At 34.7% G+C, this 24,853-nt stretch overlaps 2 protein-coding genes across 7 annotated transcripts in view; one reads left to right on the forward strand and one right to left on the reverse strand.

Moving 5' to 3' along the window:
• Phf3 (PHD finger protein 3) overlaps positions 1-7,020 on the forward strand; it is an 87,647-nt gene extending 80,627 nt beyond the window's left edge. For all 6 annotated transcript variants that reach the window (XM_015487892.2, XM_015487893.2, XM_048805608.1 and 3 more), the window contains 3 exons: positions 827-916; positions 3,759-3,954; positions 4,172-7,020. In XM_015487892.2, the coding sequence (XP_015343378.1) occupies positions 827-916; positions 3,759-3,954; positions 4,172-6,294 (2,409 nt within the window). In that variant the 3' untranslated portion in view covers positions 6,295-7,020. The remainder of the gene's footprint in view (positions 1-826; positions 917-3,758; positions 3,955-4,171) is intronic.
• Positions 7,021-13,354: 6,334 nt separating this feature from the next.
• Eys (eyes shut homolog) overlaps positions 13,355-24,853 on the reverse strand; it is a 1,560,564-nt gene continuing 1,549,065 nt past the window's right edge. Inside the window, 2 exon segments of the mRNA XM_015487393.2 lie at positions 13,355-14,557; positions 18,460-18,621. Of these exon segments, the coding sequence (XP_015342879.1) occupies positions 13,365-14,557; positions 18,460-18,621 (1,355 nt within the window). The 3' untranslated portion in view covers positions 13,355-13,364.

A 24,853-nucleotide genomic window follows, 5' to 3' on the forward strand; every position in this document is an offset into this window, starting at 1 on the left:
TATTTTATAATTAAATTTGATAACCTGAAATTCAACTGGTAATGATTAAGGAATATCTTGGCCTACTACCACCAAAAAGAAAAAAGGGGGGGTGGCAATTGGGAACCATCTCTCATCTCTCTGAATATTTTGAAATGTCTTGTACTCTTCCTGGATTGTAATGTGGTGTGTTTGCCTTTTTGGCGGGCAGGGAGCATTGGGGATTGAACCGAGGGACACTTTACAGTGGATCTACATCTCCAGCCCTTCTTAATTTTTGCCAGCATCTATTTATTTATTTATTTTTGAATTCTCGTTTTTAAACTTTATTTATTTATTTTTATGTGGTGCCGAGGATCAAACCCAGTGCCTCACATTTGCTAGGCAAGCACTCTACCACTGAGCCACAACCCCTGTCCTAATTTTTTCATTTTTGCGACCAGGATCTGTCTCTGAGTTACTTAGGATCTCACTAAGTTACCAAGGTTGACCTCAAACTTGTGATCTTCCTGCCTCAGCCTCCTGAGTTGCTAGGATTTATAGGTGTGTACTACCTCGCCTGGCACTAAGACTCCTAATAGTTGTTATTTTAGGTGTCATTTCTTTGGAGTTGACATTTGAAATAAAACCTAATTGTTTTCTATATTGTATTGTGTTTTCTGATTCATTTGTATTTACTTTGTGGGGAAGTTGAACTTTGTGTAGTATGTGTGTACATCACTGAGCTATTTTAGTCCCAGCCCTATTTACTTATTATTGTTAGCATTTCAGATTGGTCTTAAAGCTAAGTTTGTGTGAATTATGAATAGTATAATGAAAATTGATCATTTACATTTTTTTACTATAGGATCTCCCAGATAGTATTCAAGTAGGTGGCAGGATATCACCTCAGACAGTTTGGGATTATGTGGAAAAAATAAAAGCATCAGGAACCAAGGTGAGAATACTTTTTTCACAATATCAGTGTGGGAAAATATTTGCAAAATAAACTACTCAGAGTTCTTATGCAAGTATGTATGGTCTCCTGGGAAAGAAAGCCAGTACAAATTCCAAATGTTCATAATATACCTCATCAAAACTAACTAAGGCTGTTTGATAAGGCTCAAAACAGCCCAGCATTCCCTTTTATTTTCTGCTTTTTGGTATGCTTTCTCTGTGGCCTCTGTCAGCATTTCCAAAGAAATGTTTTACAATAAGTATTGAAATTCATCTGGAATTCTGCCTTGCTTCAATTATAGATGTTTGTTTTAGTTAGGGGATAGCTAAGCTTTTGCAATAAAGAAATTCTAAAATATGTTGGTTTAAACAAGACAGACAGGTTCCCCCTCCCCCCCATCTTCTGTTAGGCCAGTCGTTCAAAGTGGTTAGGTGGCTCTGACTTTATAGGACCATTTAGAAACCAGTTTTCTTCCTTCTTGTCCTTTTTTTTGTTTCCAAAAGTGTTTCCTTCATTAGTCGGACATAGTAAAAGCTGACTCATCAGTATCAAATGAGAACTGTTTATTGACTTGTGTAAAAGAAAGACCCAGAAATTGTGTTTGTCACTTTATTTCCCTTAATTTCCACTGGTTAGAACTTAGTCACATACATAGTTGCAGGGGAAGCTGGGAAAGGAATTTCTTTTGGATAGTCATGTGCCCAGCTGAAAGTTAAGGCCTTGTTAGTGATAGGGAGAAAGAAGGAGAATACATACTAGCAAATAATTAGTAGCATTTATTGTGATAATACTTTTCTTTTTCCTTTATATATTTTATATCTTTTTTTTTTTTTTTTGGTAACTCAGAATAAGTACTACACAGGAATAATTTAATCATAGAAGTTGTTTTTCCCTCTAAGTGATCTCATAATATCTAGCATATTAGAGGCATTTGATGAATAAATCTTGAGTAAGTAAACATTAATTTTTTGCCTTTTCTGGAAATTTTCAGTTTTTATTTGAAGTGATCCAAAATGCGTAGTCTTAAACTGAAAAGAGTAATTTTTTCCAATACAGATATTAGACGTTAACTTGATACAGTGTTAGAATGTAATTAAGCTTGGAGACAGTATAAAAAATATTACTGCATTTTTTGCTGCCACTTTCTCATGATAATAAAAACAGGGAGTATCACTCTTGAACATTTTGAGAATTACTCTTGAATCTACCCATGTATTACTGCCCTATACTTCATTACTGCCCTTCAGTGTTGAGGCAACAACATTATGATGGTTGTTATTAATACAGCTTAAGTATTCTTAATCTGAAATGTTTGAGACCAGAAGTGTCTGAGATTTTAGATTTTTGGATTTGAGAATATTTGCATGTACATAATAGACATTTATGTTCTTATACCACCTTATACACCTAGCCTGAAAGTAATTATGTATAGTATGTTTAGGGTACCTTTGGTTTGTATCCTGTCATGTGAGATCAGGTTTACATGTTGGCACTCAAAAATTTCAGGTTTTGAGGTGTTTCAGATTTTGCATTATCAGATTAGGGATGTACAACCATATATGTATGGTGATTTCTAATCTAAAGTCAGTCAGTTTAGATGATAGACATTATATAAAAAGTAGAACCAGAGTTCATCTCATTCACTTGTTTCCCCTAGGGCTTGGAATCAGTTTTAGGCTTTGCAGCAGATCTTGCTCTCTCCATTTTGACTATATGCCTTTATGGAGAAACATCTATTTAATACCAAATTATGAGTGTCTTTTCTATTTGAAACAAAGCCAAGGACCAGAGGCAAACAGCAAAGTTTACGACTTACCCAAATGACTTTACAAAATTTAAGGTCTGTGTGCATTTGAAGTCTTTTCACATAGTCCCTTTGTGTTCCTTAATTCAGTTCCTGTAAACTGGAGTATCAGTAGGTTTGTGTATTTGGGATATATGTTAGTCCTCTTTTATGTGGCAGCTTTTTTTTTTTTTTTTTTTTTTTTTTTTTGAGTTTTTAGTTACCTGCAGCCAACTATGGTTCAAAAATATTAAATGGAAAATTCCAGAAATAATTTATAAATTTTAAATTGTACATCCTTCTGAGTAGCATGATGAAATCTTGCTCCATCCTACTCTTTCTAACCTAAGATATTAGACATTCCTTTGTCCAGTGTATCCAGGATCCATGCCGTGTACATTATCCACTGGCTAGTTCTTGTGGTCACAAAGCAGAAGAGCATTGATACTGATATATTGTAATAAGATTGTTCTATTTTATTATTATTGTTAATCTCTCACTATAAGTAATTTATCAACTTTACCATACATATGTACCTATAGGAAAATATTACAGCAAAATATTACAGCATTTGTGGGATTGAATAATATCTGCAGTTCCAGGAATCCACTGGGAATAGTGGAATATAAACCAACAGATAAGGGGAAACTACTGTGTAAATACATGGTGGGGCGGTGGTGTTGTATACTATTAATTCACAGTGTACCAAAAATATAGGCAGCTCTCCGGAGGTTATAGCATTGGAAGTCAGGGTGTTGTATAGATATCAAAGACTTGAATTTCAGTGTCATCTGTGCTACTAACAAATGTGTCACATTGAACAAATTGATCCAAGGTGTTGGCACTCAATTTCTAGTGGAATGCCAGCAGATAAAGCATGCTCGTCAGTGGATCAGCAGAGATCTTAAGAGTTGCTTCCTTTTAGTCTTCTCATTTGTATTTAAGTTGGCAAGATAATCATCATAAAATTCACTGTATTACTACTAATTGAGAAATAGTATTTAAAACCAAGCTAGTTTTAGGTTATTTAAAGCAACTATTTGTTACTTTCTTGAATAGGAAATTTGTGTGGTTCGCTTTACACCAGTAACTGAAGAAGATCAAATTTCTTATACTTTGCTGTTTGCGTACTTCAGTAGCAGAAAGCGCTATGGAGTAGCCGCTAACAACATGAAGCAGGTTAAAGATATGTACCTTATTCCTTTGGGTGCTGCAGATAAAATTCCACATCCTCTTGTGCCTTTCGATGGACCTGGTAAGTACATGTATTAATAACAGAGTAAAATTAGTGTAAAGTGAGAATTAGGACCAGAGTGAAAGAATGACTGTTTGCCTTCTTGGGATCTAGCCCTCTAGAGATGACTTGACAGGGCTAAGCATCCTTTAAATATTTTGTAATAAATTTTATGATGCAGAATTTACCCTTTTTATAATGATTAAAAATAACTGTTGGTGTTTTTTATTTTATATAGGGCTTGAACTGCATAGACCTAATCTATTGTTGGGCTTAATTATTCGTCAGAAGCTGAAGAGGCAGCATAGTGTTAGTGCCGGAACGAGTCATATAGCTGAAGCTCCTGAAAATGTACCTATAGCCTTGCCACCTGACAAAAAAAGTAAAATAGAAACTTCCACAGAAGAAGCACCAGAGGAGGAAAATGACTTTTTTAATTCCTTTACAACTGTATTACACAAGCAAAGAAATAAGCCTCAGCAGATTCTTCAGGAAGACCTTCCAACAGCAATTGAACCTTTAATGGAAGTCAGCAAACAAGAGCCACCCAAACCATTAAGATTCCTTCCTGGGGTGTTAATTGGCTGGGAAAATCAACCTTCTACTCTTGAATTAGCAAATAAACCTCTTCCTGTGGATGATATTCTTCAGAGCCTTTTGGGCACCACTGGTCAAGTTTATGAGCAGGCTCAGTCAGTGATAGAACAAAATACTCTTAAAGAAATTCCCTTTATAAATGAGCAAACCAACCCAAAAGCAGAGAAAGCAGATAAAATGGAAGTAACTGATGGAGAAGTCAAGGAAGTAAAAGTTAAACTAGATAATCTTTCAGAATCTACAAGTAATTCACTAGTCGGGGGAGAAGAAGCATCATTAGTGGGATCCTCTTCTGTTTCTCCAGGGCCTTTGACAAGTCTTAGTCTCCGAGGTAAACCACCAGATGTTTCTACAGAAGCATTCTTAACAAATTTATCAATTCAGTCAAAACAAGAGGAAACTGTGGAGAATAAAGAAAGAACATTAAAAAGACAGTTGCTCCAAGATCAGGAGAATAATTTGCAAGATAATCAGACTTCTAATAGTTCTCCGTGCAGGTCTAATGTAGGGAAAGGAAATGTAGAAGGTAATGTGAGTTGCAGTGAAACACCTGTTGCTAATACAACAAGATCCCCCCAGTTTATCAATCTGAAAAGGGATCCTAGGCAAGCAGCAGGACGGAGTCAGCAGATAACTGCTTCAGAAAGCAAAGACGGAGATAGTTGCCGGAATGGAGAAAAAAACACCTTACCTGGTGTGTCACACAACAAGGAACACTTAGCAGAACAAATCAATGTGGAGGAAAAATTGTCTTCTGTAGAGAAAATCTCATGTGTTCAGCAGAATGATAATTCAAAGGTTGCACAGGACTCATCATCAGTAGAAAACGTACCTTCTTCCCAAGCAGAACAAGCAAAACCCGTACAGGAGGATATTTTAACACAAAATATTGAAACTGTACACCCATTTAGAAGAGGATCTGCTGCAACAACTTCTCATTTTGAAGTTGGAAATACATGCCAATCTGAATTTCCTTCTAAAAGCATCAGCTTTACCTCTAGAAGCACCAGCCCCAGAACAAGTGCAAACTTTTCACCCATGAGGCCACAGCAGCCAAACCTTCAGCATCTGAAGTCTAGCCCTCCTGGATTTCCATTTCCAGGGCCTCCTAATTTTCCTCCACAAAGCATGTTTGGATTTCCGCCACATTTACCACCTCCGTTACTTCCTCCTCCAGGCTTTGGCTTCACTCAAAATCCCATGGTTCCCTGGCCACCAGTTGTTCATCTCCCAGGACAGCCACAACGTATGATGGGTCCCCTTTCACAAGCATCAAGATATATAGGCCCGCAAAATTTTTACCAGGTTAAAGACATTCGGAGACCAGAAAGGCGTCATAGTGACCCTTGGGGCAGGCAAGACCAGCAACTGGATAGGCCATTTAATAGGGGTAAAGGGGACCGCCAGAGATTTTATAGTGATTCACATCACTTGAAAAGAGAGAGACATGAAAAGGAATGGGAACAAGAATCTGAAAGGTACAGACGCAGAGACAGAAGCCAGGACAAGGACAGAGACAGGAAAAGCAGGGAGGAAGGGCACAAAGATAAAGAGAGGGCACGGTTATCACATGGTGATCGAGGAGCAGATGGAAAAGCAAGCAGAGATAATAGGAATGTAGATAAGAAACCGGACAAACCTAAAAGTGAAGACCATGAAAAGGACAAAGAACGAGAGAAAAGTAAACATAGAGAAGGGGAAAAAGACAGGGATAGGTACCACAAAGATAGGGACCACAATGACAGAGCTAAAAGCAAAAGGTAAAATTTGCAGGCTGCTTCAAGATTACATTTAAATAACTGTTAAATGTTGTATCTTTATAAGATTGCCTGCTAGGATTGTGCCATCTTTAAAATTTTTACTATTGGTGGTTTGCAGAATAATAAGTTCTGTGTGTTGGTACAGAGTGTTCTGTGCCAGTACTCATCATCCCTTTCTTCATACAAACTGACCCTAGTTATAGGAATTTAATATTTTTAAAGTTTTACATTGCTGTATATTCAAAGATTTGTTTTATTAATATGCAATAAAGGCTTAGAAATTTTAGTTTTTATTCCTTAATTGGTAAATATGGTTAACTATGGAATATATTTACTGCCTCTAGTGAATGTCCTTTATATAATGACTAATTTGAGAGTAATGTGTGCTCTGTAACTTTGTTTTAAATTGCACTGTTTTTAAAGAAACTGTAGAGGAACAACAAAAAGCCAAGCAAGTTCATAATCAGATTGTACTAATCATTTAATGGAGCAGTTTTTGACTGAGAATCAGAAGTCCAAGGAGTACTTTCATTGCTTTAATCTCATTGAAGGCATTTATTATTACATACTACAGCTTTGTTGTAGGCTATTATTTTCCTTTTCAGCTCTTCAGAAACTTGAATACTTAAGCTTGTACATGATCTTGTGTTTTGCTATCCTTTTTACTGTAAAATGTAAATATTTTAAGGGATATTTTGATTCTAAATATGATAAAAGAATTTCTCACCTATTTTGTGTGTGTGATTTAAAATTCAGCAGTAAAAGAATTTCTTTAAAGCTTTAAATCTTTAGACATTATTCTTCTCTTAATCAGCCAATAATGTCTAGACATAGCTACCTGTGTCAGGCATTAGATTGGGGGGGACAATTATTTTTACGTCTTAGATTATAAGCTGAGGTAAATTGTGTAGTTTTGAAGAGATTATATGTAGAACTGCCAAAGAAAAATTGCAGTTATAACCCACTTACTTGATATGTTACTGAAAACTTATATACCATCAAATTTTGTTACATTGACTTACTAGTCATTGTATGACTACAATTTTTTTTTTAAGAGAGAATTTTTTAAAATATTTGTTTTGTAGTTTTCAGTGGACACAACATGATTATTTTATTTTATGTGGTGCTGAGGATCAAACCCAGCGCCCTGTGCATGCCAGGTGAGCGCGCTACCGCTTGAGCCACATGCCTAGCCCACTACAAAATTTTAAGTGAGATGTGTTTTGGATCTTTTTGTAACATGCATAATTATCCCTGATTTGTTTGTAGGGCACCTGTATGATTTAATATGCCAGTTATACTTGAAATATAAAGCACATGGAAGCTAATGCTCATCCAAATCTAATTGCACCCTAAAATATATACTCTATTGACATCTATAATTTAAAGCAATAGCTATAATTCTATAATTTAATGCTGACACTTCAGACCCCCCCCCCCAAAAAAAAGCATTGGGTTGGGGGCAGGGAAACCATATTTTTAGTAATCTACTTACACCTCTGAAGAAAAATATAAATAACTTCAAAGACTCTAAGATTCTAAAGAGTACAGTTAAAATTTGGTTTTAAAATTAAATTAGCCTTGCAGTTTTTATTGAAGAGGAAATTCAGAACCAAGAACCAAACATTTAATCTTAAATTGCAACACTTTTTAAAAAAAAATCTTTTATCTTCTCAAATTTATTATCATGAAAGTTCTAAAATAAGGGACTTTTCTTTATATAATGTCTGTTTAACTTTGGTCACCATTTCTTTTGGAAATTAACTTGTTTGGAGTGGGGGGATAGTCCCCAAACAAAGCCAAAAGTCAGTCATCTTTTGCATCTTTATGAAGAAATTGCTGTTAAGGGTTTACAAATGTGTATGTTGTCAGTAAATCGACTTAACCCATCTACATGGTTCAGGGGTTAATCTGATACCAGATTGGTAAGGTACAAGTTAAAATCAATAAGTTATTGAATGGGAAGATCAAGCCTTGAAGTCAGCGTTTGGACACCATTTAGCTAAGTTTTTTGAACATAATTTGATGCTTACTCTGAAATTCTTTGCTCATATCTCATTGATTAAAAAAAAAAATTTTTTTTTATACCCATGATTGAACCTAGGGTGCTTATCCAATGAACCACATCCCAGCCCTTTTTATTTTTTGAAACAAGGTTTTGGCAAGTTGCATAAGGCCTTGCTTAGTTGCTGAGGCTTGCTTTGCACTTATGATTCTCCTGCCTCATGCTCCCAAGTCGCTGGGATTACAGGTGTGCACCATCATACCTGCCTTATATCTCATTGAATCTTGATACAAGTTTTTTGTTGTTGTTGTTTTTGCTTTTGTTTTGAATAGGCAAAGCCTAAATAGCCTCCAGCTAGTGTTGGCCATGCCATCTCTTAGAATTACAGGACTACCAAATGTTAGAACCAGATTTTTTTTTCCCCCCAATGGTGCTGGTGATTGAACCCAGGGTCTCAGGCCTAGAGTACATGCTAGGTAGGCAAGCACTCCTAACCACTGAGCTACTGCTCTGTTCCAGAACTAAGCCTTTTAACAAACCCTGGTTGACTGGAATATCGTGGAGAGGTGGGAAAGCCACATTAAGCATGAAGTTTTCCTTGTGAAGAAAGAATGGGAAAACACTCTGTGTTGAGTAGTAGATCCAACGCCATTCTTAGTCTCTTGAGTCTCACCTACAACTAGCCTTAAACTAGTGAACTCTATAAATTTCATCTTTCAGTTTTTCCTGTTTTAAGAAAAACTTGCTCTTTACAAAATGTTTGACATTTTTTAAAGATTTAGAATGATCTTACCACGGCTTGTATTATATATCTTTGGTAAGTAAAATGTACAAGGATATCTCATTGCATATAAAAAGTAAAATGTACGAGGATATCTCATTGCATATAAAGTTCACCCCTTGTAACCTTGTAGTGATACAAAAACTTGTGAGCCTCTGTGTGCCAAGCCTTGTGTTGAATACTTACATGAGTCTAGTTTGTCCCTGATAGGTAAAGACTTATTTTAGAGCTGAGGAAAGTAGAATTTAGAAAAGTTGCCCAAGATTAGACTGCTGTTTTCAGAGTTGGAATCCTAGCTAATGTCTGCTTTTTCTCCAGAGTCCATGTGCTTAGCAGTTGTGCTTTGAGAATTGAAAATGAAAGAGTGAGGAGCAAAAAGCCTGAATATTTTATACAGCTTTCATACCCCTCTTCTTCCACCAACCTTTCTGAAATCCTTCACTGATCAGCCCAATTCCAAGTGAATAAAAAACAACCAAAAAACCTTTGGTTTTTTTTTTTTTTTTGGGGGGGGGGGTGTAGAATTGCAAGGTATTTATAAATCATAAATCTTAATTCTCTAGTCCTCTAAGTTTTCTATTGCTGCTGTGACAAATTACCATAAAGCCACACAAATTTATTATCTTTAGATGAGTCTGATCTGAGTCAAGTCAGGAAGTCAGCAGGGTGCATTTCTTTTCTTTTGTGGACCATTGTTCTATCTAGACTTGCTAATTATAGCTTAGTTGTTGATGAACTAATGTTAGATTTTTGGAGTTATGGAATATCTAAGGCCATAATAAATAATAGCAACAATAGAGAAGAAAATGGAGTGGTGTTAAGCTGCTTGAGTATTGCAAATGTTTTTATACTCGTGTAACATGTAAATAACTATCCTGTGTTATAAGACTGCTTTTAATAGGTAAGTATACATTTGTCTCCTAAGTTTTTAATAGTAGCTGTGTAAAGTATATCACGTAAGTTGAATTCATTATGAGAGCTTGATAATGAACTCAGTAAAAACAATTTTACTTAATTTTAACATTTGAATGTGCCACTTGTACTATTCCCATCTCAGATTCCTCTAAAACATTGGTCAGGTTACCAGTTACTAGGGATTTACAAAGTACAATAAACAATATTTAAAAATAAAAAATAATAAGCCATATTTAGTTTGTGTCTCCCAAAACAAATCACAAGTAAAATTGGTGCTGCTTTTTAAAATTTTTTATTATTGCATTATGGTTATACATAATATTGGGGTTCAGTTTTGGTTCTGTTTTTTTAAAAGTTCCAAGCACTCTGATTTCTTTAATTGCTATTTCATAAAGTATTTTAGTAATTCATGTATAGAGCAAGAAGGAGTGAGTTGAGAACAAGTATAACAAGTCAACAGCTAGAAAAAAGTTGTCTTAAACACTCAAATCCACTCCTAAGTTGAATCTTAATAGTTACCAGCCATTGAGAGAAATGCTAGCATATGTACTTAAAAGGCAATAAATTCAATATAACTCCAAATATCTCTAAAATACCTCTACCTCTATGAAATAATTCACTGTGTATACATATATATGTGTATCATTCCAAGTTGTCTTTTAAGAATATTTTTAATTTTAAAAGAAAATTTTTTCCAAGTAGGGGTATTTTTCTTTTCCAGGAATTTGTTGTTTGACTTTGCTTTATAAGTTTGTATTCAGCATTTTGTTTCAGAAACATCAGAACGTTTAAAGTGAAATTATCTTAAAGATCTTTTTGTATCAGTCACTTTTATTTTCTGCTGAAAAAGCACCTATCAGAGGAAATCATCAATACCATCACCAGTAAAATAGCAAAAACAGGAATGTTGATTATTGACCATATGAAGAGTTTAAGATGGAAAAAAAAAGTTTTCACCAAGTCATTCTGACTTACCAGAGAATCTCTAGGAAATATTTTCCAATTCTTAAATATTTATTATGTATCTATTTGGTATGCTTAGTTATTGGAATTCAATGAGCAACATGGAAAGGGTCCAACTTTATTGAGCTTGCTGTATAGTATAGAAGATAAGTGATAACATCTGAATGCAAAATTGAAGCTGCAAGAAGAAATTCCAGATTTTTGATTTGAAAAACTTATAGTTTATTGAGAATACTGAAGCTTTTGTTTATATGGGTTATATTGTTATTTAATTTATTATAAATTAAACTGATAACTTCAATATCTTAAACTTAATAATCCCATTGTGTTATATATTTGTATGAAAAATAACTTCCAAACTAACTCAGTTTAGTGAGAAGAGTGTCATTGTTTTCATTTTTGCATATTTTCCTTAAGACAACTGGATTATGTTATCTGCTTCTACATTCAGTGTTTGCAATATGGCATTTTGTTTGAGTATATGAAGAAAATATGGCTTCACATAGAGGACACTGGACCACACTTGGAAGGGTTGCTTTAAAGAAAGAACACATGGCTTGATATGATGGGAGTGAGATTTGGACGAAAATTTCCAGGAAGCTATTGTAACTGTCCATAGAACAGCTTTCTTCACACATAGGATGTGTATTTTGAAAGGTTTGACTATGAGCTTCCAAAAAGTTTTTTTTTCAGAACATTTATCCTCATGATCTCAGTATCTCCAAAGTTCATTGCAATGGTGTGCACCAAAGCAAGTTTAGGTCAGAGATTTCCTTCAAATATTGGAGGAGTTATCATGAGTGGCCTCTGTTTAAAAACAACAACAAAAAAAACCCTTTGAATCATTGTGCAGACATTCTGCAAGTCTGCATTACAATATATTCTACTTTTCACACATCTTAGTGTTAATAGGAACAATATGTGTAGAAACACTTTGTACCCTATTCAATGATACTGAAGTTCTTAATTTTGCTCCTTGGTCCTTCCAGGAATTCCTATAGATTAGAGTGACTCAAGTAACAAGACAAAACAAAAAGCAAATCTGTAAAAATTCTTTAAATGATCAATTACTTACTTAGTCCCCTTGAATGGACTGAAGTATGCATAGATATTAACTACACACTCATCATTCTTTATCTGTGTAACTGTGTAACGTTTTCTCCACTTACTTGATTGATAATTCCAGTTTTCCTTTTAAACTTTACATGCTCTTCCCCATCCTTGTACCTTCCCTATAACCTCTTCCACATGTTGATGCTCCAAGGCAGGTCTGAATGCAGTCATTTGTTGTCTTCTTGCCACAATTGTCATCAGATATTAATTGCTGAAAATGCTAAGTAACAACAGTAATAACTACTTTCTGGTATGCACTGATGGCATGGGAGTGGAAAGTTGTGGAAATGCTGTTCCCAATTATATCAGTGTCTTGTGTTTGAGCAAAATATTTCTCAATCTTTCAATGGTGTGTATTATTAGGATAATAGGATAAAGTAATTTTCAGTGACATTCAGAACGTTTTATGGCCAGTTTTGAGGTTTTAGACTATAAAAACATGTAGTTTAATTTTAAGTTTGATCAGTTAAATAGGCATATGGTTATAAACTCAAGTAGTTGTTCAAGAGTTATAAACAACAATCCTCAGCACTACTCTAGAGGCAGCCACTTTAAATTCTTAAGATTGCCTTCATGCTTATATGTGACATGAATATGCCATTTTAAAAATTACAAATACTGTTATGTCTCAGTGTCTTAGCATAAAGACTTAAGCTCTTACCAACCCACTCTTCCTTACCCTCCCCATTCCTATGTGTTTTAAATTCATATTCAAGTTCATTGTTGCAATTATATAAAGATTTATGACTGTGAGCCAAGTAGTAGAATGTGGTTATATTTTGTATAATTTTTGTTAACAACTTTTTCTTAATTCATTTCTAAATTTTATTTAAGAAAAATTCTGAATGAACTAATGAAGTTTAAACTTAAAGAATCAACACATTTGTAGATACTTAGATGTAGGAAAAGTAACAATGTATAATTTACAAATTTACCAAGAAGATGTATTAGGACTTACTTAGACTGCTTATTTTTTATTTGTTCTAATTATACATGACAGCAGAATGCATTTGACACATTGTACACAAATGGAACACAAATTCTCATTTCTCTGGTTGTACATAGTGCAGAGTCACATCAGTAGTGTAATCTTACATATATATAAGGTGATAATGTCTGTCTAATTCTACTGTCCTTCCCATGCCCACAAACCCACCCCTCCTCCCCTCACTCCCATCTATAGACTGCTTATTAGTGGTAACATTTTCATTTACTCATTAACAATGTGACAGAAAGGACTATCAAAATAACTGCATTTACACATATTTTGTATATTAAAATGCCCAATATTATGTACCTAATTTTGTTCATCTCCATTATAAACATTGTATCCCTCAGATTTAATTAAGTCAATTTTTTGTGGATCCTGAAAAAATACAACATCTTTAATTTTGCCAATGAAGTCTCTCTTAAAAATCTCCTGAGTAACAACATTTACCTTTCGACCATATTCAAAGCCTCCTAAATAGGAGATACCATCGTAGTTTAGGGCAACAAACTTTTTGTGTGGATCAATGTCCTCAGAAATGATTAGACTGTTATCTAGGTAAGCTTTAATAAGAGTTTGATTTTGAATTATAAGTATATGGTGCCATTTGTTGCAACAGAATGTGGCTTTGCTATAGCTCATGGATACAGAGACTCTTTCTCCTAGGTTAACTGCTATTTTCAAGATTTTATTATAAAGACCAATAGCTAGAAAGTCATTTTCTTCATTTTGAGCTTTTCCCATCCATATAATTAAGCCTTCTGTTTCAGTAGTACTGAAATTTAAGGATACAGTTGTGAACTGAAGGTCTCTTGTTTTGTAATTTGGGTCAATGAATTTAATGTAAGAATTACCTATGAACTTTGCAGTTGAAAATGAAATTTTGTTTTCACAGTACCTTCCCACCCAACCTGAAGTACACAGACAACTGTAAGAAAATGATTGGCTAGGTATACATAGAGATTGGTGGCGACAAAGATTATTCAAACAGTACACAGACTGGTTACATGTATTTCCAGCCCAATGTGGTGAACATCTGCAAGCAAAGGTTGTACCGTTAACTATGCATTTGCCCCCATTTCTGCAAATGTTATACCCACAAGCTGTCCCATCACAGTCACCCACATTAGAGCCATCTTTTGCCCCTAATTCAGTTAGCTGCAGTTCTTGATTATTTATAATAACTTCTCGAATGCAACCTTGAAAACCCACAGGTTCACTTGCTATGGCCATGGGATTTACAAGATGTAAATATGATACTCCTCCAACATAGAAGTCTGTATTTGTATCCAGATAACTCATTTTAGCAGAGGCTTTTTCTGTTACATTTATTCCATCCAGGTCCAAGTAGCCTTCAGCACCAATGCGTCCTGCTTTAATCACATGCCAAGTGCTTCCATTAATAGTTACTTTTTGGAGACTTTCCAGAATGAGAGTTCTATCACCAAGGTTATAGCGAAGCTGAACAAAACCGTTTATTAGGGAGATACATAAAAAGTCACCTGTAAAGAAAAAGATTTAATAATTTCACTACTTTCATTAATAACTTTTATTTTTGTGGCCAATTAGACCAAGGTTTGGTTGGGGGTGGGTGGAGGAGTGAGCATAGAGAATTTTAATTACTGAGTAGATGAATTGCACTTAATTGAAAATTTTTTTTCTTAGATGATTTAGTTGAAGCAAAAGTGCAAAAATAAGTAACTTGAATGTTTTATTCCAAATCATTGGTCCTGTTTTTGATCAGATATTGGGGAGGTAGGCAAGGGAATTGGAATGAGAGAAGTTCATAGTGGTACTATCAAAACTAATAGTGTATGCTCTACGAACAGTTTCTCTTTTCTTCCAGTTCTGCCTACAAGTACATGGATCCCAACTTGGAGATTTCCACTTGTGTGTTTTATTTATTTTTTAATATTTGTTTTTTATTTGTACATAATACATTTATTTTGTTTATTTTTATGTGGTGCTAAGGATCGAACCCAGGACCTCACACATGCTATGTGAGTGCTCTACCGCTGAGCCACAAGCCCAGCCCCCTCCACTTGTGTGTTTTAAAGGTATCTCAAGCTCCCACGTTTATACTGATTTGTGAATTTCCTTCCATAAACCTGGCCTCTTCCAGTCTTCCCGAGTTCAGTGAGTCACTCCTCCCTCGTTCATTTAATTCTTGAAGCTAAGCCTCAAAAACCTCCACTTTTTTCTTTTCCAATTGATTGTCTTATCTATACTAAAGCTAAAGTGATATTTTCAAATGATTGTTAGGCCATCTTTTAATGCTGATATTGGGAGAGATGCCAAAACTCTTCAACTTAATCTGCAGTTTCCCATTCTCTACTCTTCCACACTCCACTTCAACAATGACCTTGTTAGAGGTTCCATCCTTCTGCATTGGAGCTTTGTGCATGTTTTCTTGGAACACTTCTCCATCCTAGCCCATCTCATCAGGAAACTTATCCCTCAGCTCTCAGATCAAATACCAATTCCTCAGAGAAGTCTTCCTGCATTTCCTGGAGTTGGTCAGGTCCCACCACCCCTCCAGTACTTTTCCCCTCCTTCATAACACTTCCTTCATTTTATAATTACATAATTACATCTGAACAAATATGACCTAGCATCTGAAAGTGCAGGGAGATATGCAGAGAAAAAGTAAAAACATCTCTACACACATGGGAAAGAACATAGTTCTTCAATGTAAGATGGCTTCAGGAGTAGCTAAGTGGTTTACATACGAAGCCATACAGAAACCTCTCCCCAAGTGTTCTCCTCTAGCATTTTCACACTCCCTTACTTTTCTAAACCAGGAATATTTGACACTACGCTACTTTTCTTCCTTCTTCCTCTGGAGCGTCCTACTGCCTCATCTCCCTTCCCAAAATAGTGTCCTTGCATTCCATTCTCCCTTCTAGGCTACACCAGACCATTCTAGAATGGTTGAAAGACTTGGCAATTCTACAGTTTTACACCTATCACACTACATATAATTGTCTTCCTTTGATCAGTTTTCTCAGAATTTTTGAGTATTCAATCTTCTATGTCATTACTTATGTGATGATTTGATTAATAGCTGCTCCATCCACCAGCTTCTAGGTTTTGTAAGAAGAGGATCTGTGAATTTGGACCAACACTTTAGTACCAAACACATAAGTAGATGTTGATGAATAACTGGAATAAGGAGATATATCTTTGTAGGGTTATGGGGTGAGATGGTTGAGAATACTTCTTACACTAATTTGATTTAAAAGAGAAGTGTGTTTTTCCTGTAATATGAAAAGTTTCTAAAATTTCTCAGCAAAGGAAGTTTATTTAAAAAATTTGAACTTGAACAACATATTAAGTATAAGAAAAAAGAAAAGCAACATAACAAAAATAGCTTATATTTAAAAAAAAAACCCTACAGATTGGATTATTTAATGATTCAAAACCCAGGAAACTAGAACAATGAAACAGTTGGTATTAAAGGGAAAAATGTTATACACCTTGAATATGCTTTGTGGTTTGCAAGTGAACACAAACCAGTTTCTCTTTCACAATTGTGGAAGAATTTTCTTTCTACTTGTGGTAGTAAATCCTATAGTAAAAAGCTATTTTTTACTATAATAAAAATATCTTAATGTGATTAGGAAATCTATAATATCATCTGCCAAGTTGCCCATGTGTTCTGCCATTGCCTGTACCCCATCCTATGCCACCCCCAGAAACCTAATGTATGTGAAGAGACTTTAGAAACAGCATACTGGAGAAATTTAGTATACTTTTTCCCTAGAAAAGGAAATCAAAGATAAATATGTTATTTAACTATTTGAATATATTTACATAAATATATTTAACACTGTGGATGACTAGACTTTAAAAAAACACATTTGGAAGAATTATATCAAGATGAATTCAGATGATTGATTGGTTCTTAACAAAATATTGGTAATTTTATATATCAAAAATCATTTTGAGTGTTAAATTTTTAACATACAGATGAATAGAAACCATTGTCTTATATCTTTTCCAAAATATTCAATCAATACAAAATTATTTTATTGAAATAGGCTAATTTAAATTTTTTTTTACATACTATTTGAGACTGCTCAAATTATTAATTAACCTCTAAAGAGATACAGGAAACTTGTTAATTGAGAGTTTAGTGTTCCACCTATTAAAAATCCAATTGATCACTGATGTTGAAATTTGTGAGTTTTGACATTGTTTATTAACTATTTTACTAACTTTTAGCAGAGGCTTGACTATGAAGGCTTGGTTAATGTTTATATCAGACATAGCTTTTTGAAAATATAGAAAGTACAGGACAATCAGTTATATCTTATGTACTTGAATAAATGAAACATTCTAAAATAATGACACATTAAAATAATTTTATACAAAAATATTCTAAAATATGCTACTTGATTGCTAAAAAATAAGCTTATGTCTTTGATAATTATTTTTAGGTTAATCTAAGAATGTAAAATTTAGATTTGGGGAGGGGGTGTCCTAGGGATTAAAACCAGGGTACTTAACAACTCAGGACCCAGAGCAATGAAGTCAGCAGTCTATGGACTAAGACCTCTGAAATTGTGAGCACCAAATAAACTTTTCCTCCTGTAAAATTGCTCTGTCAGATCTGTTGATCACAGCAGCAAAGCTGACTAAAACACAAAACTTGATATTCTTATGTCAAAACGGACAAAATATGCATATAAAAATAAAGCAAAGGAAATTATGTATGATAAATTCCAGAAAGATTTGTCTTCATTTATAGCTCTAAAAATTCTCTTTAGATCATTCCTTTATCCAAATAATAAATCTAGGATTCATGTTCCAAAGTCATTTATTGCTCTGGGCCCTAAGTGAGGTAGACCATCATGGTGGAAGGGTGTGGTGGATGAAAGCCGCTCAGGACATGGCACCAGAAGAAGTGACTCCGCCTGATAAAATATATATCCCAAAAGCATGTCCCCCCATGACCCACCTCCTCCAGGTACACACTTCAGTTACCACTTAGCAATCCCTATCAGAGGATTAACACATGGATTAGGCTGATTCTCTCATAACCCAATCATTCCACCTCTAACTTTCTTGCATTTTCTCACACATGAGCTTTGTGGAGACACCTAATATTGGAACCATAACACATGACTTAAACTTTTATTTTATGAGATTGTTATAAAATTGAGCATATACTATATATTTGGATTTTTCTAGCTTTAATTTCCCAAAACTTCTTGCTATTTTATTAGCATTTATATTTGGGGGGAAGCTGGATTTGTAAGCAGTGACAATCAAACAAACATCAAGTGTTTACATATTTTACAGAGTAACTTAAAAATTAGACAGCATTATCACATTATTTAATAGGCTCTTTGAAATTCACTAGAATTTTAAATTTTTTCTGCAAAGATTCTGTCAACCTTACCTGACTGTGCTTTTAAGTGTTGTGCAGCATAAAATAGGATGCCATCTGCAGCAAGAGGTTGAAACTGCAATTTAATATGTGTTTTTTTTCGAATGGGAAAAGAAGCAAAAGACATCCAGGATAACTCATTACTTCTGAAAGATGGATCACTTATAGATAAAGCTAAAAGAAAAAAGACAGAACTCTTAGAAATTTTATAATTTAAAAGTGGAATGTAGGTGAATACATTGAACCTTGGTAAGTTTGTGAGTCTGCCCTGCTCCACTAATTTTGGGCTTTTGTAATGGGGCCAATTATTGAAAAGTCTTCTATGACTCTAGTAACTTCCCCCTTTGGCTGGCATAGTGTGGCATAAATCTGCTCTAGATTGTGTTATAGAGAGGCATCATATGCATAACTTAGATTCTAGGGAATGTTTCAAGATGATGTCTCAATTAGTGAAAGATAGAAGGGATCTCTATATAAATTATAGTCTTCAGTTTCTATGCTTTTGACTCAAATGTAGAGTATAAACAAGTCAAGATACATTTTTAAGTGGCAGTAGGAATGGATATAAAAATCAGTTTTCTTGATTATTTAAGTCCTGGTCTCTTTAGAAAGTGCTCATTCTTAGGTCTGCACCTCATTGTTAAGCATGAGAAATTCATTTCAATATTAGAATCATTAAACAGATTTACAGTTACTCAAATATTGTTGCTTCTGTGTATAACCAGATGGGAATTATGAGAGGGAGAAAGGAAGTTAGGCACATTTGGTAGTTTTTACCTCTACATAATTTAATAGTCCTTTCTTCCTTGCCACAGTGTTTCTTTAGAGTGTGCCATGGTTCATGACATGACTTCAGCCATTGTTTTAGATATTTAGCTATTCCCTTCTAGGGACTGAGCTTTTGCTAACTGTTGTTTTTCAGTTTTAGACTAACAGGTAACTGGTAGGTGTTTATCTAGGAGGTTGTTGATATTTATTGATTTTTAGGCAACTGTATTTATTCATTTTGACTTAATTGCACTTGAGAATCACCTGGTGCTGTTGCTAGGCATGTAAAGCCCTATATGTCACTTGTACAGGTCCTGATGCATTAGAGTTGGAATGGAATCGAGGGAGTATATATATTCTTAATAAACACCCCAGAGGTTGTTTATTTTTATTATTATTTTTTAGTTGTAGATGGACACAACAACTTTATTTTTATGTGGTGTTAAGGATCAAACCAAGTGCCTCACACAGGCCAGGCAAGCACTTCATCACTGATCTACAACCCCACCCCCCGCCCCAGGCATTTCTTGGACCATATTTTCATAAACACTGACTTAAAATAGATTTTAAAAATACAAGGATAGTTTAAAAAGTGGGCATCCTTTTGAAATTATTTTATATTACTACAGTAAAAGGTTTATTGTAAAACATTCAAACTATATAGAACATTTATATAAAGCAAATAAAAAAGTGAAATTTTATTTTTCTTACTCCACTCTTACCACAAGGAAGGAACCAGTGTTAACAATATATATAGCCAGACTTTTTTGGTGCACATACATTTAATGTTTTTGCATATCTAGTACCTGGTTTATATTATATAAATAAGACCATATTATATATAAACTCTTCATAATAAGCTTTTTAAATTCAATAATCCATCTTCAGGAAAATTATGTTAGCATATTTTGCATACTGCTTTTTTTTAAATAGTTGCATAGTATTTTAAAATAGATCATTTTTTTTTTTAGAGCAGTCTAATGTGGAGTTACCCTGATTGTGTATACAAATACAAGGCTAGGAAAGTTATGACCAACTAATTCTACTCCATTTCCTTTCTGATTGAACCCAGGGCCTTGCACATGCTAGGCAAGCACTCTACCACTGAGCTATACTCCCAGTTTTTTTTTTTTTTTTTTTTTTTAGACAGGCTCTTGCTAGCTAAGTTGCCCTGGTTAGCCCTGAACTTGCGATCCTTCTGTCTCCGTTTCCGAGTAGCTGGAACTACAGGTGTGTACCACCATGCCTGGCAGATTGGCTTCTTTCACTTAGTAATATGCTCTTAAGTTTCTTCCATGTCTTTTCACGACTTAGTAGCACATTTGTTTTTAGTGCTGAATGATAAGCCATTGTTTGGATGCACCAGCGTGTGTTCACTGGTGAATGAGGTATATCGTGGTTGCTACTATTTTGATAATTATGAATAAAACTGCTAAAAATATGCATCCATAAATTTTTGTGTAGACACTAGTTTTCAACAGATTTGGGTAAATATTAAAGAACACACAATTGCTGTATCATATGGTAAGAGTATGTTTAGTTTTATAAGAAACTTCCCAATTGTTTTTCCAAATGTCTGCACCATTTTTCAGTCCTATCAGTAAGGGACGAAATTTCCTCTTGCTCAACATTCTTGTCAGATTTTGGTGTTGTCAATGTTTTGGATTTAGGCATTCTAAAAAGTGTCTCACAGTGGCATTTTCTTATTTTAATTTGCAATTCCCTAATGACGTATGGTGATAAACATCTTTATATGCTTATTTACTATCTAGATATCTTTTCTCATAAGTGTCTGTGCAGATCTTATAATTTTTTTTTTTTAGTTTTTCATTTTCTTATTGTGTTTTAAAAGTTCTTCATGTATTCTGGGTCCTAATCCTTTTTTGATTTTTTACAAGAATATACTCTTATCTGTCATTTTTCTTTGATGTTTTCAATAGTATGTTTTGTTATTCAAAATTTTTAATTTTTTATTTAATTTATGGTTTATACTTGTATCTTATTTTTAAAAGGCTTCTTTGGCCAACAGTTTTATATAAATATGTATTTTTTACCATATTGCTATACTGTAAATTTTTATATTTCATATACATAGGCCTTTAACTTATGTGGATCCTAGTGAACAGTCTGAGGTAGGGATCAAGCTTTGTTTTATAACCAGATAGCTAATTGTTTTAGTTAGATTTGCTTTGACCAAAACAGCTGACAAGAACAAGTTAGAGGAAGACAGGTTTATTTGGGGCTCATAGTTTCAGCAGTTTCAATCCATAGATGGCCAACTTTATTGCTCAGGGCCCAAGATGAGGCAGCACATCATGGGGGATGGGCTCAGTGGAGCTGTTCAGTTCATGGAGAGGTCAGGAAACAAAAGTGGGGTGGGAAGAGGCCTTGGGGCAGATGCATCCTTCAAAGGCACATCCTCAGTTACCACATCCTCCAGCCACACAATACTTGCCCACAGTTACCACCAAGTCAGTCCATTCAAACAAGGATGGACCAATTAAGTTACAACTCTCATAATCCAATCCTTTTACCTCTGAACATTCCCACATTAATAGGAGCTTCTTTGAGGACATCTTATATCCAAACCATAACACTAATATTTTATAATAATGAATTGTTTGTCTTTTTGTCTATAATTGTTATCTGTCTTTAGCATCTTATCAGTAGCATTCATTTTCTTTACCTTCTTCCTTTTGAGAGTTTGTGAGAAATACAGATCAGAATAAAGAATGTAGACAGACTACATTTTGTGGTGATATCTGTCTGGCTTTACTACTTTACCTTGGCTGGATTGAATATCTGGGGCATGGTCTCTGGAATGGAATAGACCAGTCAAGAGCAGCATGAGAGGGTCCCTTGTTTCCAAGCAGGGAGGGCCTGGGATGGTGCCTCAGAAGTAGGTTTCTGCTAAAATCACTGATGTTACTGGGTAAGTACAAGAGCTAAGAAATACTGTACACGCATGAACTCATGAAACAACTGACTTATCCAGTCCTTTTCCAAAGAAGTAATGCTTATGAACTAATGTATAATGATCTTTGAATTAAAAAAATATATTGTGGAAAAAAAGAAAAAGGAATGGATTTTATTTGTAGCTCTGACATTGTTTTAGGAAATTCTCAGTGCATACTCATTTCTTTATATTCTGAGAAAGACTTCAACACTACTAGCTTATTATTTAATTAAATAATCTTGGGATAATTAATTTTCTAATAATTATACACATTTAACATATTGGTGCAGGATATTATTTCAAAAAGAAGTTTTTCTTATTTGCCTGGCTTCAAGGATAAAATTGAACAGGAAAAATGACTAAATTCTGTGAGATTCAGATGTTTCTTTTGTGAATTAAAAAAAAAAGAAAAGAAGAATTGAATGTAGTAATTGAGAAATGACCAATTATTTATCATATGCACACCAACTCCTGAAAATAATCATTTGTGGTGTAAACATTCCATATGTCTTTTGTTTCATTTGTTTGTTTGTTCTGAGATGGGGTCTCTCTATGTTGTCCAGGCTGGTCTCAAACTTCTGGGTTCAAGAAATCCTCCTGCCTCAGCCTCCTGAGTTGCTAGAACTATGAGTTTCTATGTCCAGCTAAGGGCACAGGTATTTTGAAAACATAAATCAATACTTCCCAGTAGGTTATCAGGAGGATCTCCATCTTCTATACTTACAGACCATTGACAGCTCTTTCTAGCCCACCACAAAAGATTCCCAAGTAGAATTAAAGAATTTAGACTACCTGACAGGGATATAACAACAAAACAAAACAAAACAAAAATCCTTTGACAGGGATATAACAACAAAACAAAACAAAACAAAATCCTTTTTAACTTTGCTTGTGGAAATAGTAAACCCAACACATATATATTAGATGTTGATACATAAAGAGCGAAAGAGAAATGAGTGTATGTATGTGGAGTTAGGAAAGACCATAGTAGGAAGGTGATATTATAAATTAAACTCCTCAAGGATGTAAAGGATTGATCCACTGGAAAGAGGAAATTACAAGTGCAAAGGCCTTTGGGGCAGTAGGGTTCCTATACAAATCAAGGAACAGGAAGGAGGGCATTATTGCTGTCAGGACATTAAAGAAAGGGAGAGTTTGAACAGAGTTATTCCAATTGAGTGAGAAGTTGGTAGCTGATTTCACAGGGAGTCCTGGAGAGGGGATGACCCTGCAGAGTCATTTAATTGAGGTATCTCTTCTTCCCTCCATCTCCACATCATGTAGTCATAGGACTCAGGCTACCACTGAGGAGGAGGCCTAAGCTTGAGCAAGTCTGAGGAGGGACTTAGCTTTGGATTCTCTGAAGGTAATATTTCCAACAGTAAAGGAGCAAGTGCCACCATTCTTTTTTTTTTTTAAATAACGGGATTGAACTCGGGGGCACTTGACCTCTGAGCTACATCCCCAACCCTATTTTGTATTTTATTTAGAGACAGGGTCTCACTGAGTAGCTTAGCGCCTCCCCATTGCTGAGGCTGGCTTTGAACTCTTGATTCTACTGTCTCAGACTCCCAGCCGCTGGGATTACAGGTGTGCATCACTGCGCCCATCTGCAAGTGCCACCATTCTGAAAGGGACTGTAGGACTCTACGTTATGCACTTTAGCTTTTACTTCAAGATGATTCAACATTGGCATTTGTTGACACTATTACTTTAGAATTAGAAAATAAATTGCTTAATTTTCTCATAGAGCTTTAGATTACATGGAAGTTTTCTGCACTTTGGAACCACAAAAAGATAGTTGTTTATAATGAGTATTAATTAACTAATTAGATATTAATACCTAACCTTGATTTTTTGTTTTTCTGAACTCCTTGCTTGACATTCTGCACAGAGGCTGGCACCTCTCATTTTTAAACTGATTTGAAATTCTTAAATCTTTGTGTTCAAGAATTTTGATGTTCTGTGTTCTTTAATGAGGGGCAGATCTATTTTAATAGGTAAGACAGGTGAAGATTCTATTTTTAAATAGATTGCACTTTCTGAGCAATGCATAGATGATATCTTTTACTGATGAATTATGATTATTTTATGCATTAAGATTTTACAGCTTTTATAAGGAATTGAAAGTTCTGATGCTCTTTGAATGTGAGTGGGTTTACCGTTGGAAGTTACAAATAGGACTTCAAAGGATTTTGATTCAGTAATACCTATCATCACTAAATAAGCTGCCAAATCTTGCCTCTACTATTCACTTGAAGTAGAATTTGGAAAGGTTCAGATTTTCCAGTGATTCATACAAAGTAATTTTCAATGAGTCATCTTTGGGAGACTTTGCTAATCAAAATAGGTTATTTTAAGAAGAAAACACCAGAACCCCTCTCCTTGGATAATTGATCTACCAGGTTCTGAACAATAGCCACAGAAATCGTCAGTATAAGGGGTTATTTCAGAAGAGATGGTTTTCTAAGAGGAATAATAGTTAATAATTCAGGGGATATCCAAATTACACAAGCCTCACTCATGATCATCACTTTTATGATCTTGTTTATTACAAATATTATTATCAACACAGTATTGACTGGCACCGGGCCAGGACAATCTAGTGATAAAAAAAAAAAAATCAAAAAAAAGAAAATAGAGAACCGTTGGATGGAAAATTCATGACATTCGATATTCAAA

This window comes from Marmota marmota, unplaced genomic scaffold (genome assembly GCF_001458135.2).
Source record: "Marmota marmota marmota unplaced genomic scaffold, marMar, whole genome shotgun sequence".
Taxonomy (NCBI): Eukaryota; Metazoa; Chordata; class Mammalia; order Rodentia; family Sciuridae; genus Marmota; species Marmota marmota.